Below are 24275 nucleotides of genomic sequence, written 5' to 3'. Positions count from 1 at the left end.
CAAACGATCTGATGGGGGTGTTATTCATAATACAACGTTTTTCGAAAAACTAGTAAATGAAGAATTAAACATTCTTTGCGCAGACAACATTGAGGGAAATTCCAAACAAATTCCATTATATGTTTTCGTTTGCGATGATGCGTTTCCGTTACGAACTGATATGTTTAAACCGTTTCGATAATCACAATTGGATTGTTATGAAAAAAAAAATATTCAATTACAGGTCGAGTCGCGCTCGACGCATCATGGAAAATGTGTTCGGAATATTGGCAAATCGATTTCGTGTATTCCACACTCAAATTAATATTGAACCAAAAAAAAATCACAAAAAAATGTAATGGCATCATGTGCATTACATAAATGTTTCATTGTAAATTCTGCTACTTCATACGCGCCTAGACATAGCAAATAGGAGTATAACTACACTCGGATACAACGAAATACAACGGATACAACGGATGAAAATAGTAATATGCATAGTTTAGATCGTCGTAACTCAGGGAATATTGCAAATACGGCAAAACAAGTACGAGAAGATTTTATGAATTATTTCTGTAATGAAGGCACCGTACTATGGCAAAATAAGTGCATCGTGTAATTTATTGTCTTTTTATTTATATTTATAAACATATTATATTATATTATTATATTTTATATATTTATAAATATTTAATATATTGTATAATCTCTTATATCTTTTAATCTATCTTATATATATATATTTTTTTTTATCAAAATTAAATATTTAAAAAAATTATATTTCAGAAAATTTTAGAACCTTAATTTTACCAACCTCAGATATTGTTTGAACCGCACTTTACAAGCCCACGTATCTGCGTTCACCCAATTCGGCTCATTAAGATAAAGCCGAATAAAGATGAACTTTGTCTCTTGTCGTCGTCATATCGCGATTTTGCGATTGCGGCGATGCTAATCGCCTGGGCTCGACACTCTCGACCGGCTTACCAGTTCGCTCGCATCCGCCGATTAGGCTGTTTTTACGTAAAATTGCCGACCGCGTTCGTCCAGTTTTTTCTTCGTTTGTGTCACTGTTGACCATACGTATAGGGGTCATCGTGCCGGCCGTTTCGGCATTCCGTCAAATTCCCGTTCATTGTCATCGCCTCGCTACGCATGTGCATAGTTAATTACGCGGCTTTATGCCGTTCTATATTTATATGCGAGTCCGGTCCATTCGTTTCGACCTCGAGTGATTTTATCCTATTCTATTTTATTGTGAGTCTACTTCTACTCCGTGAGCAATTGGTCGTCGTATCTTTTGGTGTCGCCGTTACACTATATGGGTTTTGAATTGCCAACGCAGGAATCCGCATCGGGAAGTCCGTCGTCGTCTGTGTTACGTACGCCAAGCAGTGGGGTCGTTCAGTTGGCAGCACCGAATCAGAGTCACACCGGGTCACTGAACTCTATACATGGAAGGCGCATTGCATATAATTCAATGATTAAGAAGTGTCCCCATAACAAAGGCAGCCATTTTGATTCCGTTAATATTTTACTCCATGGAAAACATGGAGAATAAACATAGATAATAAAGATATCTTTATTATCTATGAGAATAAATCAAATTATTTATGGTTATAATAATATTATTGATAACTGATAAGATAAAAACCAATAATATTATAATGATAATAGAACATACAGTTTTGAAATTTTGAATTTTAATTATTTTGTAGTTTTGTACATTATTATTTATTTTATTTTCATATCGTGTGTATTTTGTCAGTGTATACTGTATTACTGTATAGTATTTAGTGTTTTTTCTTAGGTTTTTTCAGGTGTTCAGTCTCTCTTGTATCAGATGGTCACCTGTAGAACAAATCATGATATATGAAATTAGAACGATTATAAAGTTAAGTTGAGGCTAGGTTCATATGAACACGCGTCGATTAATCGCGCGTATTAAGATATTATACGAATTACGGGTTTCTAATACATTATTCACATCATTTATACTTGTCTATGATTCACATGGTGCGCATACCGCGCCTACACGTGTGTCGATCGCAATAACGACGCAACTACGCAAGATTCTGCTTTCGCTCGTAGACTGGCGTGTACGTGCGTCCATGTGAACCTAGCCTAAAACCTAAAAGACTGAACATTGAAGAATAAAACGTATTAACATCGTTCGCTATACTCATTAGTCATATTCATTTACTTACTTTAAACATTTTGGAATATAGCCAGACGTGTAAGTACTTTTCGCTTATTTTTACCGATCATTTCATGATTTATTTGTTTAACTTCATGAAAGTTTCTGATTCTGATAAAGCATAGTGATATTGTTTTATTAATATTGTAATGTGATTTTCTTCAGAATCAAAAGTATGAAAATCAAGATTTTTAAACAAGTGTTTATCAATTAGACGACTGAATACTGCTATGGCTATATTTTGTGCAAAATTGTGTTGACTAAATTGCAATATGTCACATTTCAATCGACGGTATAGCAGTTCTGTCATTTGACAAATAGTAATGACATCACTAGCTGGTGTTATTAAACCTCCGCGATTTTTCTGTACAATTAAATTAATGCGGTTGTCTTGTATGTTACCTTTATATAGTGCTGCCATACATTCATGGCACTTGATTCGCTTCCTCACCTAAAATGATATAATTTGAATTGTTTTAGTAATTTTAAAATACCAAAAAAATAAAGAATTACCATTAGAACAACATATCCTGCAGTTAAAGCAATTGCATTTTCAGAAAATTCTGAAAGAACAAAATAATTTGGTGGCATTTCCAACCCAATGTCTAACAAATCTTTTTGCAGTTCTTTTTCTCTGTCGATATCAAAATTAGGTAATAAACTCAAAATATCATCCATATCATTGTTATAGCACTCTTCATTTTCCTCAAATCTTCTACTATTTGAGATTGATAGTGTATCGTTGTTTGGCATTGTATCATGATATTTGATTACAGGTGTTCGTGTTGCATGTAGTATTGAAGTTTGGTCCAATGCTTTGACATTTCCACCAGATGATTTTATTCTGTGATGCATAACCAATTTTTTGTAAGCATCACTGAAATGATTTGCTGTTGGATTGACACACCAACCTCCACGAGCCCTTATTGCATTGAAAAACAATTCCAAGTGATCCTGAGACAATTTATATGTTAACAAATATTTGAACTGCTCAGGATTTTGAACTATAACATCTTCAAATATTTGTTTAACACTCATGGATGATATAATAATGCCCAAAAATCCAGTTTTTTTAGGATGTTCAATCATCAATCCCTGTCCATGACCCCATGTAAGTGTCGATATATATGCTATAATATTATCTAAAAATACTTTTATGTCTTGATAATTTAATAATTTCATAGGGCTTTTGGATCCATGGCCATAGGGATTTCTTGAGTTGAGTATGTCAAACCACTTATCTACAAATCGTATGAATTCAGTTGTTGCTTCACTGTTTTCAAACCCATTGATTTTTAAGTTTCTACAAAAATCTATAGCATCTGCTACACTGGAACTCAAAGTCTGTGCAGCAATATTTACCTTCATAGGAGACTGCTTCCATTCCAAATGCCTTTTTTTTAGTTTGTTACCTGCATGAAGCCCTTCTGATTCTTGAAGCATTACAAGCTTTTCAATGTAAGACCAATCTATTTTTTCATTTTTACAATTATAAATTACTCTCATTGAACTCCACGAATTTCTCACTAGTTTAAGTGCATGCAAGGATCTATTAAACAATGAATGACCTTAGAAGGATCACTTGGATGTGGAAAATGTGTTTTTAAATGTTGTGATGACAAATCTGCTCCCAAAATATTAGCCATTGTGAAATGGGTAGCTGGTCCATCAAATGTCAAAGAAGGTACTTCAATATCTATAGAAAATAAAAAGTATTTTACATTATGTATTTCAGAATAATAATTTATTTATTCATACCAATTTCAGAAAGTCTGTTTAAAGTTTCTATCACAATATTGGTTTTGTCTTGTCCATTCAGACCTTTGTGAAAGAAGTAAGCCACTGGAACTTTCCAATTTGAATCTATGGCAACCACCAAGATTACTAAGACTTGTGTTGCAGCCATTAATTTAGGGTCATTTGTTGTCAAATCTTTACCAATACTACTTAAACCATGAAAATGTTTACCATCCCACTCTACCTGTTTCTTAATATGCATCTCATCTAACATTAAAGAACAAAATAACCGTTTACCATTACGTTTATACTCTTCATATTTTGTTTGGAGCGCTATAAATGATTCAGTAGTAAATCCCTCATCAACTTTTACTTCATGATACCATGATCTCAATGTTGTTCTATGAGGTAGACTTGAACCAAATTCAGTTCTCACAAAATCATATGCCTTAGGCGAGTAAAAATTAAGAGTTAGTGCAAAAGCTCTTAATGCTGGTGAAAAACTCTTTTGCTTTCTTGTTTTAAAGCGACTAAACATTTCAGTCATAGCTGTTGGGAAAGTATCCTCAATATATGACGAAACTTTTTCGTGGAGATTACATTTTTTTTTAAGTTCCCTGAGCAATAATTTAATTCTTTTAATTTGAAGTCTCTGGCGTTTACATCGTTTTAATGTTGTTTTAGCCTTAATTTGAAATATGTGTCGATTTTGAGTGGTAATATGTTTTTTTCTTTAATGTTGTTGGAGATGTTTCATAACAATGGTCCAAAAATAGGGCACGCCGAGCATTTGACTTGGGTGTTAATTCATTTATATATGTATTAGATGAAGCTATAAGATAAATATAATTAAATTGAGTTTTATTCAAAAAACAAGTACATTTTTTATTTGTAACTTACTAATAACTTTTACATTGATTGACGCATCAGGTGTAATTGATTGTGAGGTATTATTAGTATTTACACACGGACAAAACGAGGGAAACTTATTTATTTGTTCTTCAATTTCTACTAATTTATTTGCATAATATTGCTTCGCTTCAATCAGGCTTTTCTTTCTAAGACAGCTATCACATTTCTTTTGATTTTTCGTATACTTAATTTTTTTAAAAAAAAATACAATTTTAAATTAGTTTTAAAGTTCTAGAATGTTTTTGTCATCAGTTGACTTACTATTTCACATAATTTAAAACTACAAATTGTTTTTAGTAATATTTATTATGTGAATTACTATTACTATTTAAAATTTTAAGGCAGAAAAATTGTTATCAATTGGTAACTAAAGAAAAAAAGTTATGGTTATAAAATTTACTTGAGAAAATCTTGATGAAGAGTATTCTAATTGAACAGGTGTTTCAACAATATGACATAAATCATTATCTATATTGAATTCCTAAAAAATATTTGAAAAAATGTTGAAAAGAATAACCAAACAAAAACATCAAACTAATTTACCTCTGAATCAAGTGATAAACCTATAGTTTTTGTTGGTGTATTTCCTAATTTAACACTTTTGTTTACAGTAGATTCCATCATATTACTCTCCTTAAAAAGTTATCAAAATAAGAAAATGTAAAAATATTACAGCACTAATTTTCTTACCTGAGAATTTAAAGACTTTACAAAAGATTCTTCTGATGTACTTGGTTGGTTAATGAAACATTCATTAACATTAACAACATCCATTAAAATAATTTCCTTAAAGTAAATAATTATTTAAATTATATCAACATTTTTGTATTTAATTATATTTTGCTAAATATCCTACCGGCAAAAGCAGACTAGGCACAGCGTTTATCTTTAGCCTTTTAACATTAACATCAACACCCTCTTGATTAAAGTCATTGTTTAAAAAGTGGTGCTGACATACAAAGTAATTTTTGCCTGGTTCTATATTTAATAAACCTATAGCACTTATCCATTGCTCTGCTCTTTTCATATCACCAAAAGGAATTCTAAATATATTTTACACATTTAAAATTGTATGATTTTATTTTTAATATTTATTATTGGACTAAAAAAATTTAAATAGTATATGCATTTTGTACATTTGGGTTTTTTAATTGTCAATTGATCATATCATATTTGGTATTAATGCCTCTTAAATACATTTTAATTGTTATTTAATTTATTAAATGTTTTTTATTATTGTTATTATTAAATTAAATAATAAAATTCATCAATTATTTGTCAAACATTATAAACATAAATATTGTATTTTACTTGAACATGCTGAGTCCTTTGACATTTTTCAACTCACAATTTGGAACACAGCACTTTCGCACCATATTAAACAGAGTTTAAAATCTTATTCTTAATAAAGTTTAATAATTTATAAAGCCTTGGGCTTTTAATTTATGCTTATAAAGAATATTTGGATATAATTAAATAAAACACTTAAGGTGGTACGTATACACCTTCATAAGTAAAATGAAAATGTCATTATATTTCTAGAGTACCTACCTATAGTAGGAACTTTTTATAGAATGTTATCAAACGTAGCCAGCCTAATAGTATTATAATTGCAATGATAACTGGCCTAATTGTATTATAATTGAAATTGAATTGTAATCCCAAAAATAAAATTTTCAGCTATCTGCCAGCTAGGGAGACCCTCCTAGACATAGTAAATTAGTAGATGTACCGATTTCAAAGGCAATGTTATTGGAATTATATTAAACGCGCTTGTGGGTTGGTTAAAACTCATGACGATTACCTAGTAAGGCAAAAGAAAAAAAAAACAGTTTCTTTTTTTGAATTATTACATTTATTATTTAAACGAATTTGAACATTTATTATTACAATTAATAATTTAAATTAGTTACATTATTTATTAATTTTCGTCGATAATTGTATCTTAATTATTAAAGTCTTCTATTTTTTATCAAACTGCAACATATCGTAAGTGTTCTGAATAGGACGCTTTATTCATATAAAAAAAATATATCTACAGTTCAGTTTATGAATTTTCTTTTAAAGACCTTTCTATGGTATCTATATGATCATCTAAAAACATAATTTAAAAAATAGCGGTAAAATGTTTCCATGAATTGTTGATTATTCCATGAAAACGGAATCAATATGGCGCTGTCCATATGGGGGACACATTTTAAGATTCTATGCGCCTTCCATGTATAGAGTTCAGTGCACCAGGTGATATTATCAGAATTATTCATTTTTTATCATTGCCATTATCATTTCTTTTTTTCCTTCATTATCACTTGTATTATTATTATTATTATCATTGTTGTCATTGATACTATTCACATATTGATCTGTCGATCGCATTATGATATTGTATTATTGTCTGTATGCTAATTCGTAGCTTTTATTTAGTGAATAATTTTTTAATGTTCCTACCATTATTTGGGCGCCCATACAATTATTTGAATGTCTACACACTATTATTGTATTTTTTTCTTTTAGTCGAACATTATATGTATTGTGCGCTAAGCGCCTCCATAACATACTGTTTATTATTATGAATTACACATAAAGGTCACCCTTCCCGAAATCGACGCGAGTCGGAGTAGTCCACTGCTAAAAAACATGTAAGAACTATTCCGGCGCAACAGATATGCTTTCATCTTGTATGTCCAAATTTGATGTTGACTCTCGAGGCGTATCTTAGTCGCTTAAAAAGCTCACCATATCATAATATCACAATTTAGGCCGATAAACATCGTCAGCAGAAGCTCCTGACTTGAGAGAAGATTCATATTTTTTCTTTTCGGACGCTGCTTCTTAAATTGTTGATTTTCTTTACCACTAAATCCTTGTTTGCTTCTGATTCAAATTCTTTTAATTTTTCTACTAATACTTTGTAAGCTGCTTCCCTCTGTTGGCGGCCATGGTGGTACTTAGATCTTATTTGCCAGAGACATGGATATGATTCATATAACCCTTCTATTTATTTGAAACGGAACGCTGGGAACGTAACATTTACTATACTACTAAAGTGAATTTGTAAATCATCAGTATTTCTGGTGCAAAATATACCTATAACCTATAGTCATAATATTATTTGAATCGAATATTAAAAAAAAAAAAAATTGATTGGTAAATTGTAATATAAAATAAGAAATTGTATTATGCCCACATTAATATAAGCATATATCTTTGATTATGCCATAGATACATTTTATAGATTAAGTCTTTTATCTTCAATTACCAAAGAGGATAATTATTAATTCTATGGTTCTTGAGCTTGTGAAAATCCATAGAGTAATTACTCTATGGCGAAAATGACGTTCATAAGACGTTCTTCTACTATCTATGACAACGTTAATTGCCGGCTGTTGAAAAATCAATTGTCACTGTACTCATTACTCAAGATTATTGTGTGAAAATTGAAAAGCCTTAAATTGTTTATTAACTCATAATAATTAGGTTAAATCTATTTTATGAAGTATATTAATTAGATATAACCTGTGTAATTTTAAAGTTTTAATAATATATTTTAACTTGTCATCAAAAATTCGTACCAGATTACCTACCAGAAATTGAATCAAAAAGGAAAAATACTGTACTTTCTTACTTCAAAAAGAAATTAAAACCAACAATAACAATGAGGTATGATAAAATGATTTATAATTTTTAACCTTTAGGTAGGGATTTATTATTTGAGTTTAATCTTATTATTTTGTACCTATTGAATTTTATTACATTTATTAATTGCCTTATTTTAATACAATTATCAACTTGATAGACTTGTTTAGTGTTCTTGTTTTGTAGGAGACCTCTGTGGATACAGAAATAAATATTGAAAGCGTATCAATGAATATTGCACTGCCACTGGTAAGTAATAAGTAATATCAAATATTTTAATGTAATAATTTATGTTATAAAATAAATTATTTCTCATATCAATCATATCTATGTAGGTATTAGAAGTGTTTAATGTTTTGGTCTTTGGTTAAAATTAATAATAATAATTTTATTTATTTAATTTAATCCAAAGACAGGTGTATAATTACAGTTAGATTTTACAAGTGTATAATTAATGTTTAATTATTTCAAATAGCAAAATTGATTCTACAACCATTACACAGTCCGTGTTCTGTATAAGAGATTGTTATGCATATGACTTGCCACAAACAGTGTTAAAAAAGAACTTTACATAATTAAATCATCATAAAAGTCTTAAAATTATTTTTCATAATAGTTAATCTGCAAATGATAAATTCTTAAACAGTGGGTAATTGTTAAAAGAATATTTTGTTATTATTAAACATTTTATACTATTCCGCCTACTTATTTAATAAGTTTTTAATAGTATAAAATATAATAATTATACTGTTGAACATTTATAGCCAATAGTCAATACTAATAATTTTGCTTTTGGATTTATATACATTTTTAAATTTATTAAGAGTTTGTGTATGGATTCATTTTAAATTGTTCTGCTTGATTGTTTCTTGTGAAAATTATTTCACAGCTTTTAATTGCATGCAGAATATATTTTATATTAGGCATTGTTTTTTGAAAATGTATGCTTTTATAAATCAGACTAAATAATTTGCTTGTTTGTTAAAATGTCTTATTGCACTAATATTAAAATAAATAAAAATATTCACACACTTTTATTTTATTTTATATTAAAATGGTCATAAAATAAATATAAATAGTTTTTAAAAGAAAATACTTATGGGTATATATTTCTATATCATTATGTTAGTATCACTTTTCAGTCATAAATATATAATGTTTTAAATTCTTATCTAGTTTATCATTCAGTAAATAATTATAGTGCATTTTACTAATATATATATTTTATAAACTTTGCTTAAATGTTTTTTTTTAAATTTTTAGGGCAATATTACTACAGAAAGTGAAACTGAAGCATCAGAAAATACTGTACCAAATACAGAACCTCCAGATTGTTGGGACGATAATCAAGTGAAGTATTTTACAGAAGAATACCCATGGATTTTTTTTAATTATAAAACAATTGGTTGCAAAATATGTTCTAAAGCCAATTTTAATTTAACAAAACTCCAAGGCACTCATGGTTCACATGAATGGATGAATGGAGAAATATGTCCAGTTGGAGATGATTTTAAGAAACAGCAAACAAATTTAAGAAAAAAAATTTCAAAACATAAATCTTCTATAAGCCATTTACACACAGAACATATAATTGAAAAACAAAAGTTGGAAATTATGCCGGCACAAGTATTAAAAATTCATATATTGACATTAAAAATATAAAAATAATATTCAGAACAGCATACAGCATAACAAAGAATCAAAGACCTTACACAGACATGCCAAAATTAGTAGATCTTCAAATAATTAATGGATTGGATATGGGGAGAATTATTCAGACAAATAAAGCATGTAGCAATATAATTGATCATATAACATTTGAAATAAGTAAGAAACTATATCTTGATATGTTGCATGACAAAAGAAAAATAGGTATGTATCATTGTTGACTAGTCTATAACGTTAAGCCAAATAAGTATGTTGGTTATTTGTTTGAGATCCGCTGTATCCAATAACAATGATGTAATTACATACTTTTTAAATATAATTGAAGTTCAAAATACATCTGCTAATTCTATAAAAACTGCTATTTTAACTGATCTTTATGCACATGGGTTAACGGACAATTTTTTAAAAGAAAATTTGATAGCTTTTGTGAGCGACAGTGCTTCAAATATGTTGGGTAGATTGTCCGGTGTCGGTGTTCAGCTACAAAGCATGTATCCTAATATTTTAATTTGGCATTGCTGTAACCATCGACTAGAATTAGCAGCATCTGATACACTAATTTTGATAAAATCTTCACAATTAGATGGGTTGCTTCTAGCGAAAAAACATTAAAAGCAGTTTGGAATAATTATGTACCACTATTTGATCATTTTTCCAAAACAGCTAATGATATAGAAAGAGACTCAAAAGAAAGATCTAAATATGTAGGCCTAAAATGTATTCTAACATCAGTAGAATTTGTTACGAATCTAGGTAAATTAAGTATATTTTGTTTTTACATTACATTTTTAATCAACTTTCTTTTTATTTCAGGAATTATGTACGAAGGGCTTTCTGAACTTGCAGACTTATCGTTACTGTTGCAAGAAAGAAGTTTATCACTTTCAACTGCAAAAAGAGGTATAGAACGTACTATTAGAATATTTGATTTGATGTCCTATGTATGTGGACCACAAACACAAGAAGCTATGGATGCAAGGACACACATTTTATGTTAAAAAATGCACAATTAATCAGAAACAAATCAATTCCTAAAATAAAACATGGTCAGTTTTTTATGAGTTTAGCTAATAACTTGCGTTCTAGGCTATTTACTACTCTAGCAACTCCTGTGTCTAAAAAAAAATGACTTTAAAAATGAATTTGATGAACCTTTAAAAGATTTGGATGTGTTAAATTCTAATTACTGGCCTGATAATGTTGATATTCTGTATGTAGATGACTGCGTTAGAAGATTAGTTGCAAGGTTTCATTTAAATGAAAAAACTACGATCCAAGAATTCCACGAGTTTAAAGATACAGAAGATTTTTCACAAATAAGCTATCTACATTCTCTTTTGACAGCAGTCAGAACAATTGCAATTTCTTCCTCTGAATTTGAGAGATCATTCAGTGCAATGAACAATATAGTTACATCAAAAAGAAATGCTTTGACTACAGGGCATGTATCTTCATTGGAGTTCCTTAATTGTATCGAACCTTCCATTCAGTTGTTCAAACCAGATAAATACGTTGAGATAAAAGTGACAAAAGAAATTCAGATGAAGTAAACTTTCCTAAACGATTTTTTAAAAATGAAAATAGTTCATATGAACATTTATTGGGCCTTATTTAATACGTAGTTTAATTTTTTTTTTTTTTTGTAAAATAATTAATTAATAATTTAACATTTAATGTTTTAAAAAAAAAATAAGTTATAAACAAGTGTTTTTTCTTTTAAAATAGTTTTGTGTAATACATTTAATGATTTTTTGGGAATATAGGTGACTAAATGGGGGTGTGAGGTGCTTTGTCCCCCACGATAATGTGACAGTTAATTTTATGTGGAACGCTCGTTCATCAAACATATGCCGAGTCCCCCTTTTCCCTTTTTTTCCAAATCAATCATTGAGGAAAACCAATTTATATTACAATAGACGCATCATTAAAAGAACTTCAGTGCGTTTCACGAAACTAGCGACTCCGCAGTGACGCTTCCGGTGGCGAAATTTTGTTTTTCCGCGGTATCTCAAACTTGTACACAATGCGCAGCAATTAGGCTATTTTTTTTTTTAGTTCCACACGTTAGGGACCCTTTACGAAAATCTGCTACCGGAAGCGCCACTGCGGAGTCGATAGTTTCGTGAAAGGTACTATTGGAGGAATACTTGAACAAGAGGACGAACAAGGAAAAAAAACATCCAACAGGCTACAGAGCTGGAAATGGCAACAGTTGCTTTTGTACCTATTTTTTTCTATTGTTATTTTTAGTACAATTTTTAATATTTTAATTGCAATTTTTGGTAATTTATAGTGCAATGCTGCAATCAATTTTACTATACTTTTAATACTACAACATCCGTACCCTAGTTATCACCTCGTAGATTATATACAATAAGGAATATTGTCATACTAAACATTAGATATACAGTTATACTTCTATAAGAAAAGTGACGATTCCGTTACCGTAGTAGGTACGCTAGTTTTATCGGTCCTAATTAAGATAAATGCAAATTGGTAGGTACGTAATTGGTGTTATACGTAGTAATATAGACAATTATCAGTCTTTCGACATTCGACAACCGTCGCTCATCGTTTTTATAATATAATATTTGCCATCTGACAGTGTTCTAAAGTATTTGAGTAAAAGTATTCAAATACTTTTTTCCGTATTGAATACTTTTTAAAATACTTTTTTTTACTATTGAATACTATTTTATTGAATATTTTTTTTATTCCTTCGATTCTTTATTCATTGTCCAATAATAATAATGTTATAATAATATTATATATATTTATCATCTATGGTAATTCTATATCGGTTTTAGTTTTCGTCTATTAATAGCTTAGCTAAATATTTTTTACTCCGAGAAACCGTCTGTTTATCGTCTACACTTGACGACGATCGCAACAGTACGTTCTCGGTACCTACCAATATAATATTATATTATTATAGCGAAATATAACACGAACATTAGGTATCTCGTACGTCGTACACGTACGGTGTGTACGGAGACAAAATAATATGTTATGCGGATACGACGTACTTTTAATTATAAGCTATAAATATAATATTCCATAACATACACATTGATATTGACTGATTCTGCTATACAAAAATATTATTAGTTATTAGTACTATTCCTAATTACTGAGAAAATGGTTGTCAATTTATTATATTTATCGTTATATAGCACCATAATAATATGCGGAACATGATATTATCACTATTATCTTATTTTCATAATTTCATTAGCAAATAATATTATTATTGTGTGTACGACTACGAATAACAAATTTCCAATTGATCATTAGCGCACAATCAGCTATACACTTTTACAACATTGCACGTGAAACCCGACGCTGTTTTACACTATTGTAATATTTATTACTTGGGTTCGTATAATTTGTATCGTATTCTCTGTTGTCTGCATGATGTACCTACTGATCGTTAATAATTTTATTGCATAAATCGTATACTCTTGTTTTCATTATTTACATTTTTTTAAATTGTAATACAATGAGTGATTGTGATTCTCCAACCGAAGTAGATCAAGTTGATCAGGTTACAGATTCCGAAAAACCAATTTTACCTTGGCCAAACTATCAAAAATATTTTATAGTTTTAAGAGTTATTGAGGATAATTTTTTTTTTATAAGAAGCTGGAAGTGAAGTGCTGAAGTTTGGTCGGTACGAAGTGTTACAAGGTGAATTCACGTCAAAACTCTAATATAAAAAAAACATTTAAGCGTAAGTACAATGTTAATTTCATACCTACCTATTACAGTTGACCTATCTAATGTCTTGTATGTTAAATTAATTTTAAATACCACACAAATTTTTTTTTTTTGCTTTATGGACCTTTAAAGGACCATACAACACAAAAATCATATTTATTTTTATTGTCTATTATTATTATTACGAACTTGCATAGATAAAAAATTTAAATAAAAATTGTCTACGATGATTCGTTCTAAAGTTACAGGCGTTTTAAAAATTACGCGTGACGTCATAAGATCCAACTCGACGGCGCACCGCGGCGGCCGTGTATTATTATTATCGTGTATTATTTTTTATTCGACAAAAATAGATGCATTATCGGTTATCAAGCAGCTGTTATTATTATTTTATTTATACCTAGCACAGAATAACAAAAACTATTTGTATAATTATCTTAGTCCGTACTCCGTGATATCTATCTACTTATGTCTTATAATTTATAAACCTAAACTGATAATAGTGATTCTGTCGAGTGTCGATTTACTATCGGTTTTGATGAACATACGTATTACATAGCTCTTGGACATTTTTTCAATCTCAATATCTCATTATTTTGTTTTATTATCAGATATATACTCGTAATCGTGGTAAGTACCAACCAATATTAAAATAATATTGTGTAGAATTATATTTTATTTTTTCCTTTTTTTAGTCCTACTGTTTGTAAATTCGGTATCATTTCACAGTAGTACAGTATACTTAGTACTATTATTTATTTGTTTATTCCTTCATACTTTGCAGTTTACGGGTTATTATTTTATTTAGCAGATACCATATCATAATCATTTTTAATTATAATGAAGTTCTGATTATTTTGTATATTATATTAGTTAGATTTTTACGTATTATAATTTTTCAACTTTAGATTGTGAAAATGACACTGTGCTCTGTTTTTAATTGTAATGAAAGAAGTGAAAAGCAATCTTCATCTGGAGTTCATTTTCATGTGTTTCCATGTCGATTGAAATCACCTACTAAGTTTCGAAGTTGGGTCAATTATTGTAAACGAAAAAACTTTAACCCTGGTAATGGCGCGAGAATTTGTTCAAAGCATTTTAAGTCTGAAGACTATAACCAGTCAGATTTAGACAACAATTAATGCCAAATATAAAAGTCAAAGTAAAACTTAATGCAAATGCTGTTCCTACGGTTCCTCAAAATATACCCTTTACTTCAAATTTATCCGAACGAGAAAAGAGAAAAATGTCAAAAGAAAAAAAACAAATTATATCTTCTATAATAACAAGTACACCAAAAAAGTTAAAGCCCTCATTTGGATCTTTTGAAAATAGTGAATGTGAATCGAGTGATGAAGTAGAAGGCGGTAATTTAGTGGCGGTTACAAATGAATCATTTGTGACTCGTAAACAAAACGAGATCGGTATACAATGTGAATTAGGTAGTGAAGTATTAAAAAGTCACCATAATTTATCATTAAATTTATCACTTGATGAGTTTTCAACTTCGGAGGATGAAAGTTTTGAAGTTTATGATGAGGACATCGAAGTAATTCAAACTGGAAAAAATGTCATAAAATAATCTAAAGAAATAGAAAATGATTCATGTTACATTGTTTTCTAGGAGTCTTTGTCAATTTTATTTACACGTTGTCATTACTGTAATGCTAAAGTGGAAAATATTCATAATTACACCAAGGGAGCAATGTTGGCCGTACAAACGATATGTGAAAATAAACATATTTTCAAATGGACGTCTCAGCCATTATCTGATAGACGACTTGTAGGAAACATTTTAATGGGAGCTGCTTTAACATTATCCGGTGTATTATTTAATCAAATGAAAACATTTTGTTCGTCTTTAAAACTTGCATTTTTTTCAAGAACAGTTTATGATAAAATCATTAACAACTATACAGCACCTGTAGTAAAACTAATTTGGGATCAACACAGACAAAATAATATAAACGAACTAAAAATGGGTACAAGTATTTGGTTAGCTGGTGATGGTCAATTTGACTTCCCCGGTTTTTGCGCCAAATACTGCACGTACTCAGTCATGGATGTTCGAAGCTCCAAAATAATAGATTTTAAAATTACTCAAAAAGGAATGGTTCAGGGTGACTTAGAAAAAAAAGCTTGCGAATCACTACTTCAAGAACTTAACGAAAAAACGACGAATGTAACATTAATGTATTTTTAACAGATCGACATAAGGGAATTCGTTGTTATATTCGAACACATCATCCAAACATCGAACATGCGTTTGATGTTTGGCACTTATCAAAAAGTTTGACAAAACGACTAAAAACTCTAGAAAAAAATCATCATAGTGCCTTTATGTGGAAAACAAGTATAATAAACCACTAATGGTGGTCTGCTCAAACGTGCAATGGTAATGGAACTGTATTAGTTGAACAATTTACATCAGTTTTGTATTACATTTCAAATATTCATCAGTGGAATGATGATAATGGGCAGATAAAAAAATGTGAGCATAATCCACTCACTGATAAAGAAATAAAAAATAAACTTTGGATTCATAAAAATAGTGATTCATATTTTGCGTTAAAAAAAATTTTCACTGTCAAAGATTTATTGAAAGATTTGCCTCATGCTAAACATTTTATTCACACGGGCCGCCTAGAGTCATACCACAACACACGTTTAAAGTATATGCCAAAACGTATACATTTGAAGTACGAAGGCAGTGGCGTGCAAATCCCTTTAGCCATGTGGGGCCAAGTTAATTTTTTTACACCTACCACCCACCAAAAACTAAAAGTTGCAAATAATATATGTTTTATTAAGGGCCTCTAAACAGTTCCATGAAAACACATTTAAAAAAAAAAAATTGTATTTCAGATTCCACTATCATTTTTTATAGCTATTCAGTATACAATATATATAATAATAATCAACTGGGATTATTAAAATAATAAATAATTATCTAAAATAATCAAATGTAGTGAATTTTTAATAACTGCAGACAATTAGTTTTTATTTTAATTTTAAATATTTATTGTACTTATAAATCAAGATCCATTATTTATTATTTTATTATATTTATATTATTAAGAAAATTTGATTATTTTTACTAAATTATTTATAAATTAATAATGATAATTATTTAAATATTTTATTAACTTCTAAAAAACCTATATATTTAAACCAGTTTTGTAGAATATATTTTAAACATTCGTTAAAATTAAACTAATTAAAACAACTTCAACTGTCAAAAACATTTTATTTTATTTATTTAAACATCAATGCATCCTTTAAAACTTGTGATGATAATCCAAATGTATCAATAACTTCATTATAGTTAATTTGTATGTCTTTCTCACAACTGATTAACATCAAACTTTCCAGTCTCTTTTGATCAATAGTGGATTAATCTGGTTTTGATTAACTTCACCTAAATTATAAATAAAAATTCGTTAAATCTAAATTATTTTTTATAAGCTTAGAAAATACCTTAGAAAAGGTACGTTCTGCTGACGCTGAAGTAGCAGGTATAGTTCCAAGTGCTTTATAGGCCAAGTATAAGTTTGGGAAAGCTGACATCAAATAATTGGATAGTACATGCAAAATTGTATTAACTGTTATATTGGTTTCCGGATTTACTAGACCTCTGTTGTTCTCATCATCAGTATTAGTATTGTCACTTGAATCCGTATCATACGTATCATCTGAGCCATCTGGCTTGTGTAACAATAATGGTGTTTCTAATCCAGAAACGAGATCTTTTAAACTATGACTAAACATAATGTATTCACGTTTCAAATCATTTCCGTTAATATCTTTTAACCAATTTGATATATTGTGAAAACTATCTTCTGGAATGGATTTATTGTCTTTTTTCATATTCATAAGTCGTTCAGGAGATAAAAGAGATAAATCCTTAAGTATTTCTCTGGCACCACTAAATCTAGAATTAATTGATGAAATTATTTGATCCAATACTTTAAAGTATGTATTTGTTCTATATCTATCACATGCAGAAACAGATACTTCATCATAAACATTTTCACCAGGCATCTTTTTTTTTTCTTGATCTAGTTTCTTTAAAACTTAACTCTGATATATTGTATTTTTCAGCAAAACGTTTTGCTTTATTTACTGTTAGTTCAAATTCTGCATCACAGCGCATAGAAGTTAATTTTTCTTTTGATGCATCCACCAAATTTAATTCCTGGATAAAATCTATGGATTTACTTTGTAAGTAATTGGATAAAGGTGTGGTTATTGCAAATATATTTTTATTTAAGATCATTGTAAGTATATAAACTCAAATGTGATTACAGTTAAAGACTTTTAGCACCTGATGAAGTTACTCTATCATTGTCATTTACTAACCTTTTTAATGTTTCTAATATTGCTCCAAATCTTTCAAAAAGAACAGTTATAACCCTTCCATGTGAAGTCCACCTAGTGTCGGAAAAACATTTTAGCCGGCGTGTTCTATCACCTGGATATAACTTCTGTTGACTTTCGATGAAAGTGGCAGTTCTTTTTCTTGCCCGAAAAAATGAAACTAATGCTTGAACTTCACCAAAAAAATGTTTCGTTACTTCACAACAATCACAAGTGTCTACAAAACACCAAGTTCAGTAGATGTGCAAAGCACCATACATATATAGCGTTGGGATTTTCTTTTTGAATTAATGTCCGAAGACCAGAATATACCCTGCATAGATGCGGCACCATCATAGGACTGCGCACATAGATTTTGACGCCAATTTAAATTATACTTTTCAGTTATACTGCAACATTTTTTAAATAACCCTTGCCCGGTTCCATCAGCTGTGGTTTCCAAAGCTACCAAACGTTCTTCAATACTACCACTATTGTTCACATACCTCAAAACAAATGTTAGCTGTTCATAATTGGCTATATCAGTGGTAGTATCAATGATTACTGAAAATATTCCTGCATCCTTAACATCTTTTAATATTTGTGAACGAATTGATTCAGACATAATATTCAATAATTTATTTTGGCTTCTGTTTGATATAAATGATACTCTTTGGCGTGTATTAGACATATTTATTTGATCTAAATGATATTTTAAACCAGCATGGTTAATACTCAATACACTTAAAAGCTCTAAAAAATTTCCTCTGTTAAGGGAAGATTTTTTTTCATTATGTCCACGGAGAGCTATGTTTTGGCGAGCAGTATATAAAAGTGCATCTATGATCACTCGCAATAATTCCCTATTTGAAGCAATTTGTTGATTAGCAGAATGCAAAAGCGTTAAATCCAAACGTTGATTTTTAGTATAAATGCCACAACTTATTTCTGCTTGTAAATGTTCTGTTGAGGATTCATGGTTTTCAATAGTTCTTTTTAAATGTTTCCAATTGTTAGATCCATGGTCTACTAAATTGCGATTCTTGCCCTTTTTTAAACTGAATAGTTTGCAAGTTGTACAAAATATTTGGTCTACTGTTGGTGAATATGACAGCCACTGACGTTTAATTGGAGTTGGTTTAGTGGGAATATTTGTAAAATAGTAACATTCGTGAAATGAACGTAACTTTCCCGTCGAGTCTTTTGTTTTTGGAAACATTTTACTGGGTAAATCAAAAGGACTGGGTTGGCACGCACCTTGTTCAAAAAAATAATTGAGCAAAACATGTGAGAGCTTAGATGGAATTCTAATAGGATCATTTGGAAACAAACAGTTTTGTAAATCAATATTTTTCAAATTAAAAATTGATAATGTTTTGTCCACTCCATCAATCACCTCATGCAAGTTGCTATCAATAATATGTTCGTCTATAGACAAAAAAAACCATGAATTTAATTGTGAATTTTAATCTAGTAATAATAAATTTCACCTGTAAAATTATAAAAAAAAAAAAAAATGAATTAATGAAAAACTTACCATTATTCTGAACTACTTCTACATAAGAATCACTACAATCTTGATCAATAGGCTTACATAGTTTCTCAGTATCACTAAATCCAAAACTAAAGAATTATTTGGAAACAAACAGTTTTGTAAGTCAATATTTTTCAAATTAGAAATTGATATTGTTTTGTCCACTTCATCATTTATCTCATGTAAGTTACTATTAATAATATGTTCAAATAGAGACAAAAAAAAACAATTAATTTAATTATGAATTTTCAACTGGTTTTACTTAAATTCACCCATAAAATTATAAACATAAAAAATGAATTAATGAGGAACTTACCATTATTCTGAACTACTTTACATAAGAATTACTATAATTTTGATCATTAGGCTCACTTCGTTTCTCAATATCACTAAATGTATAATCCAAAACTAAAAATTAATAAGAATATATATTAAAACAACATTTAAAATAGCTTTTTTTTCCAAAGAGTAAGAATAAAATAAATATATTGAATAAATTAGTATCCAATTGAAAATAGGTAAAATTGTTATTGCTTAAATTTATTAGGAATGTATACCTAGTTAAATAAAAAACAGATTTTTAGACTTCAAAAAGTTGAATATTATAAAATAGAAAAATACAGATTTAAAAATAAATTAAGTAGGTAGGTAAGTACCTAATACAATTTTCAACATTTTTCAAGATTTAACTTACTGCTAAAGTTTTAAAAAAATTATACATCAATAGATTCATCAGTACATAATTAATAATTTTTAATGTATCCAATATGTTTTGAAGAATAAATTGGTACCATTTAATTATCATCTATTACAATATAAGCTTCCTTACCTAGGTATATGATTTTTATTTGAAATTAAATAATTAACATAAAAAAATTGTATTATACTAAACAAAAAAGTAAATTACCAACCCTATATTATGTTGTAATTAGAATTTTTTTTTTCATTTTTATCATTTAGCCTGTCTTAACAAAAATGTTTATTGTAGTTTCGCCTATGCCAAGCTAATATGTACCGTTTAAAAATGAAAAAGTTATTTTGATTTAGTTGTAATTACATTTTACTATTATAGTTACTTACGTGGTTGTTCAATAACTTCAATTTTGCTAAAATATTTTGAAATTGTACTGGAAGCAGCTTTTTTAAGAGTCTTAGACTTTTTATGACAAGATTCCTTATGCCGAATCCAGTTAGTGTTGTTCATAGAACCCCGTTTTTTGTCACAACTGGGACACAGTGAATTCATTTTTAAAATGGAATATGTAAATAATTAATATAAAAATAAAGTAGTAGTGGCAGTGGATGAAAATGAATGCAAAATGAATAACTGTAAAGTTAAAATATTACACGTGAACAGCACTATATAACGTAATAAATACTAAAATAGTATATTAAATAATAATCGTTCTTCGTCTCATCAACCATCGTTCAGAAATACACTGCGTGACGAACACAACACAAATCGTTTTGGTAAAATATGGGGATTTACGTTGAATTGCTGTGCGCCGATAACTATTTGTTTTATTTATAAACTATGTTTATTGTTTGCTACATCCTGATTTGATTAAGTTCGATTTCAATAGAATAAACGTAGTTAAATGTTTTTATATTGTTGGGATACAACTTGATTATTTTCATCTATATTTTCCAAGTTCAGTAAAAACAGGTTACCACAGGACGATATGCCATATGCACAATGCAGGTCTGCTGTGTGCTATACATTTTACATGTAGTACGTTTAAATATGTATTTTAGTGTTCTTAATTTTTATTATTATTTGAAACGACTATACGAGTTGCTCAAAAGTAATAACTTTGTTTAAGACAACTAGACGAGTCTATTAGTCTAACGTCTGCCGTCTATCCCGTGATGAAATTGACTGCAATGATTGCATTGATTGTAGCTAATAGGCAATAGCTATTCGTACGTGTATAGAAAGAACTTACAGTTACAAAATAAATGACACTCAGTAAAATAACATATACAAATTTTAATTTTAATATCTTGTATAATTCTTAACAAAAAATACCACCCACACCCACCCCATTTGCAAGTGGGGCCTAGGCCCCATTTGTGTCTTGTCTGCACGCCACTGTACGAAGGCATGTATATTCGATCAATAATTTCTATTTTAGATCATAACAGTAATACCGACAAAAAAATAGTTGGAGATAAAATGGTTTATTCCAAACCTCTAGGACGGTATACAATAAAAAATACGTATGAAAACATGGAAGGAAATTGGAGAATAGACATTATGAACAAGGTCCATTTGATGGCGATTGAAGGTTCTTCGGGACCACTGAAACTACTAGAAAAAAATTTAATACCAAAAAATATTGTACAGACACCCAAGCCAGATATTGAAGAATTAAAATCAAAAAAGTATTCTAGGTTTAAGTAATGTAAATTATTACAAAAAATAAGTACCTATACCTATAGTTAAATCATGTTTTCAAATATTTAAAAAATGTATTCCTTTATGCGACTATTATAATATATTGCTCCTATTATTTATATGTAATTTTATCTTTTATACTATCTTTTATTTCTGGTGGTTTATTCCAACGTTTTCAATATACAAGAAAAAAAAAAAAAAAAAAAAAAAATACGAGAGAAATTCCTTCGAAGTAATTTTGTACACTACGAATTGCGATTTAATTATAGACTTTAGTTTTGAAGAACGTAAATTAATAGATTAACCGACTATTATTAAAACAATAATATTATCAATTTCCAGTTTATTATACATTGTTTACAAAATATCGATCAGTATTACAACAGTAATGTTTTAGTCTACTTTTGGATCAGTTGCTGTTCGTTATGGTGAGTGTAAAACCTTATCAATTTGAACCAAATTGTGTAAATGAGCGGGATTCAAACAATTTTAATGAAAATAATGATTTTGAAATTAACGTAGATAATCGAAGTGGTAAATTAAATTGGTGCAAATGTGGTCAGTGCGTAGTTATGACCATGAATAAATAGATAGGTATGATCACATCAGTACTAGTTCTCGTTCATTCTAGCGCACCACGCCTACTGTAGTTCTCGTTATTTCATTGGCCGTTATAATTTTGGCGCCAATATTTTATAATATGAGATTACATAATTATAATTTACATAATATTACTACGGTACTACAATGTTTACACGTTAATATCTTATTAATTCAATTTTACAATTTCTTTGCTAATATTAATTAATTTTATTGACTTGTTAATTTAATACAAACATTGAAACATGCCGGTTTGCTGCTTTTTAAATTGCCTCAGTGGAAGTAAAAAGATCAAGTGGAATACTGTTGAACAACTATTACACTCCATCGATTTCCGAAAGACCCCTTTTTTAGGAAACTATGGGCTCAACAAGCTCTTTCAGGAATAGATAAAAAAAAGATAGTTTTGATTCAGGTTTGATATAAACTAATTAAAACATTATTCTTTTTTGTTAGAATTTAGTATGTAAACTATATTAAACATTTTGCTTTATTTTATATTTGTACATATTGTCTATTCACTCCTAAAATATAATTCTCAATAGTCAATATATATATGAACAAACTACCTAACTATTATATAGAATACTACCATTGTTTATGCATATTATATTCCTTATATTTAATTTTATATTTTATAAATATTTGTTTGTTAAATAATAATTTATAGCTGTTATTTGCTCCCTACATTTTCCCACGTATCAGTATGATGATACATGCACTGGTAAACGGAAGCTTAAAGAAGATGCTATCCCTTTGACTCCTCAGTCAAAAGATAATTCTACCAGCGTTGAAATTATATGCACACCATCAGGAAGTTTTTATGTGTAAGATCAATAAATTAGAATAACTGAATACATTTTATACAACAACAAATGTTAATAAATGTTATTTAAATATTAGAGAGCCGTGCAATGATTTAAACTAATCAAGTTCTGGATTTTTGGATACTAAAATTATACAAAATTCTTTACCTAGGTGGGTACTCATAAAAAGCACATATTTAGTTTATATTACATATTATTTAGTATAAAATATATGACTTATGATTACATTTTATTTCCTAGCCGGCCTGTGAAATGTCGAACCAAGTTATTTGACTATAGTATACCAGACCATTATGATTTAGGAGTTGATAGTATTGATGAGACATCTAAAACTGAAGTTGAAAAGTAATACTTCTATATATTGTTGTAAAATGCACTGTCATATTCCAGCATTTAAATTGTTTGATTGTTTATACATATTTGCATAAGAATTTAGCTACAGTGTGCAAATATTTTTCAATTGTAGTTAATTTGTATATAAATATGTTATAAGATAACTTCCAAGTCTTTAATAATATACATTTGAAAATGTCTCTATGTCATAGTTATATACAAATATTTATTGTATATTTTGTTCTTTGTGTATTATAGCCTATATTTTAATGAACTTAACTCAATAGAAACCATATTTTAGTAATTTTTGAAAATTAATATTTATATGTTTAACTATTTGTTTATCTTCTATAGTCTATTGTATTATTTCTGCATGTATGT

At 28.9% G+C, this 24275-nt stretch overlaps 1 protein-coding gene, 1 long non-coding RNA gene and 1 pseudogene across 3 annotated transcripts; 2 read left to right on the top strand and 1 right to left on the bottom strand.

Annotated features, from left to right (window-relative positions):
- Positions 1 to 1989: 1989 nt before the first annotated feature.
- LOC126552995 (uncharacterized) lies at positions 1990 to 3718 on the top strand. Of its 2 annotated transcripts, none has more exons than XR_007606431.1 (4): positions 1990 to 2215; positions 2953 to 3287; positions 3361 to 3634; positions 3707 to 3718. It is a non-coding gene; the product is annotated as an uncharacterized LOC126552995 (long non-coding RNA). The 2 variants fall into 2 exon arrangements; XR_007606430.1 differs by lacking the exon at positions 1990 to 2215 and adding an exon at positions 2701 to 2829.
- A 4971-nt stretch (positions 3719 to 8689) lies between these two features.
- On the top strand, positions 8690 to 10094 carry LOC126552984 (E3 SUMO-protein ligase KIAA1586-like; annotated as a pseudogene).
- An 8059-nt stretch (positions 10095 to 18153) lies between these two features.
- Positions 18154 to 20982, bottom strand: LOC126552988 (zinc finger MYM-type protein 1-like). The gene is made up of 5 exons (XM_050208191.1): positions 20817 to 20982; positions 20069 to 20144; positions 19740 to 19825; positions 18536 to 19630; positions 18154 to 18440 (listed from the first exon to the last, which is right to left on the bottom strand). Exons 1-5 carry the CDS (start codon positions 20980 to 20982, stop codon positions 18154 to 18156), a joined length of 1710 nt encoding a protein of 569 aa, XP_050064148.1.
- Positions 20983 to 24275: the final 3293 nt, after the last annotated feature.

Source organism: Aphis gossypii, unplaced genomic scaffold (assembly GCF_020184175.1).
Source record: "Aphis gossypii isolate Hap1 unplaced genomic scaffold, ASM2018417v2 Contig00036, whole genome shotgun sequence".
In the NCBI taxonomy this organism is placed as follows: Eukaryota; Metazoa; Arthropoda; class Insecta; order Hemiptera; family Aphididae; genus Aphis; species Aphis gossypii.
Note: the sequence above shows the minus strand (reverse complement) of the source record. Positions and strands in the feature narration are given on the sequence as shown.

Excerpts from the sequence above, each read along its gene's own strand:
- LOC126552988 (XM_050208191.1), bottom strand. The coding sequence starts at position 20,982 with ATGAATTCACTGTGTCCCAGTTGTGACAAAAAACGGGGTTCTATGAAC. Across the intron at positions 19,826-20,068 it reads TATAGTAATTCTTATGTAAA|TTTTGGATTTAGTGATACTG; the intron begins GTAGTTCAGAAT and ends ATAATTCTTTAG. Across the intron at positions 19,631-19,739 it reads AGAAGTAGTTCAGAATAATG|ACGAACATATTATTGATAGC; the intron begins GTAAGTTTTTCA and ends TTTTGTCTATAG.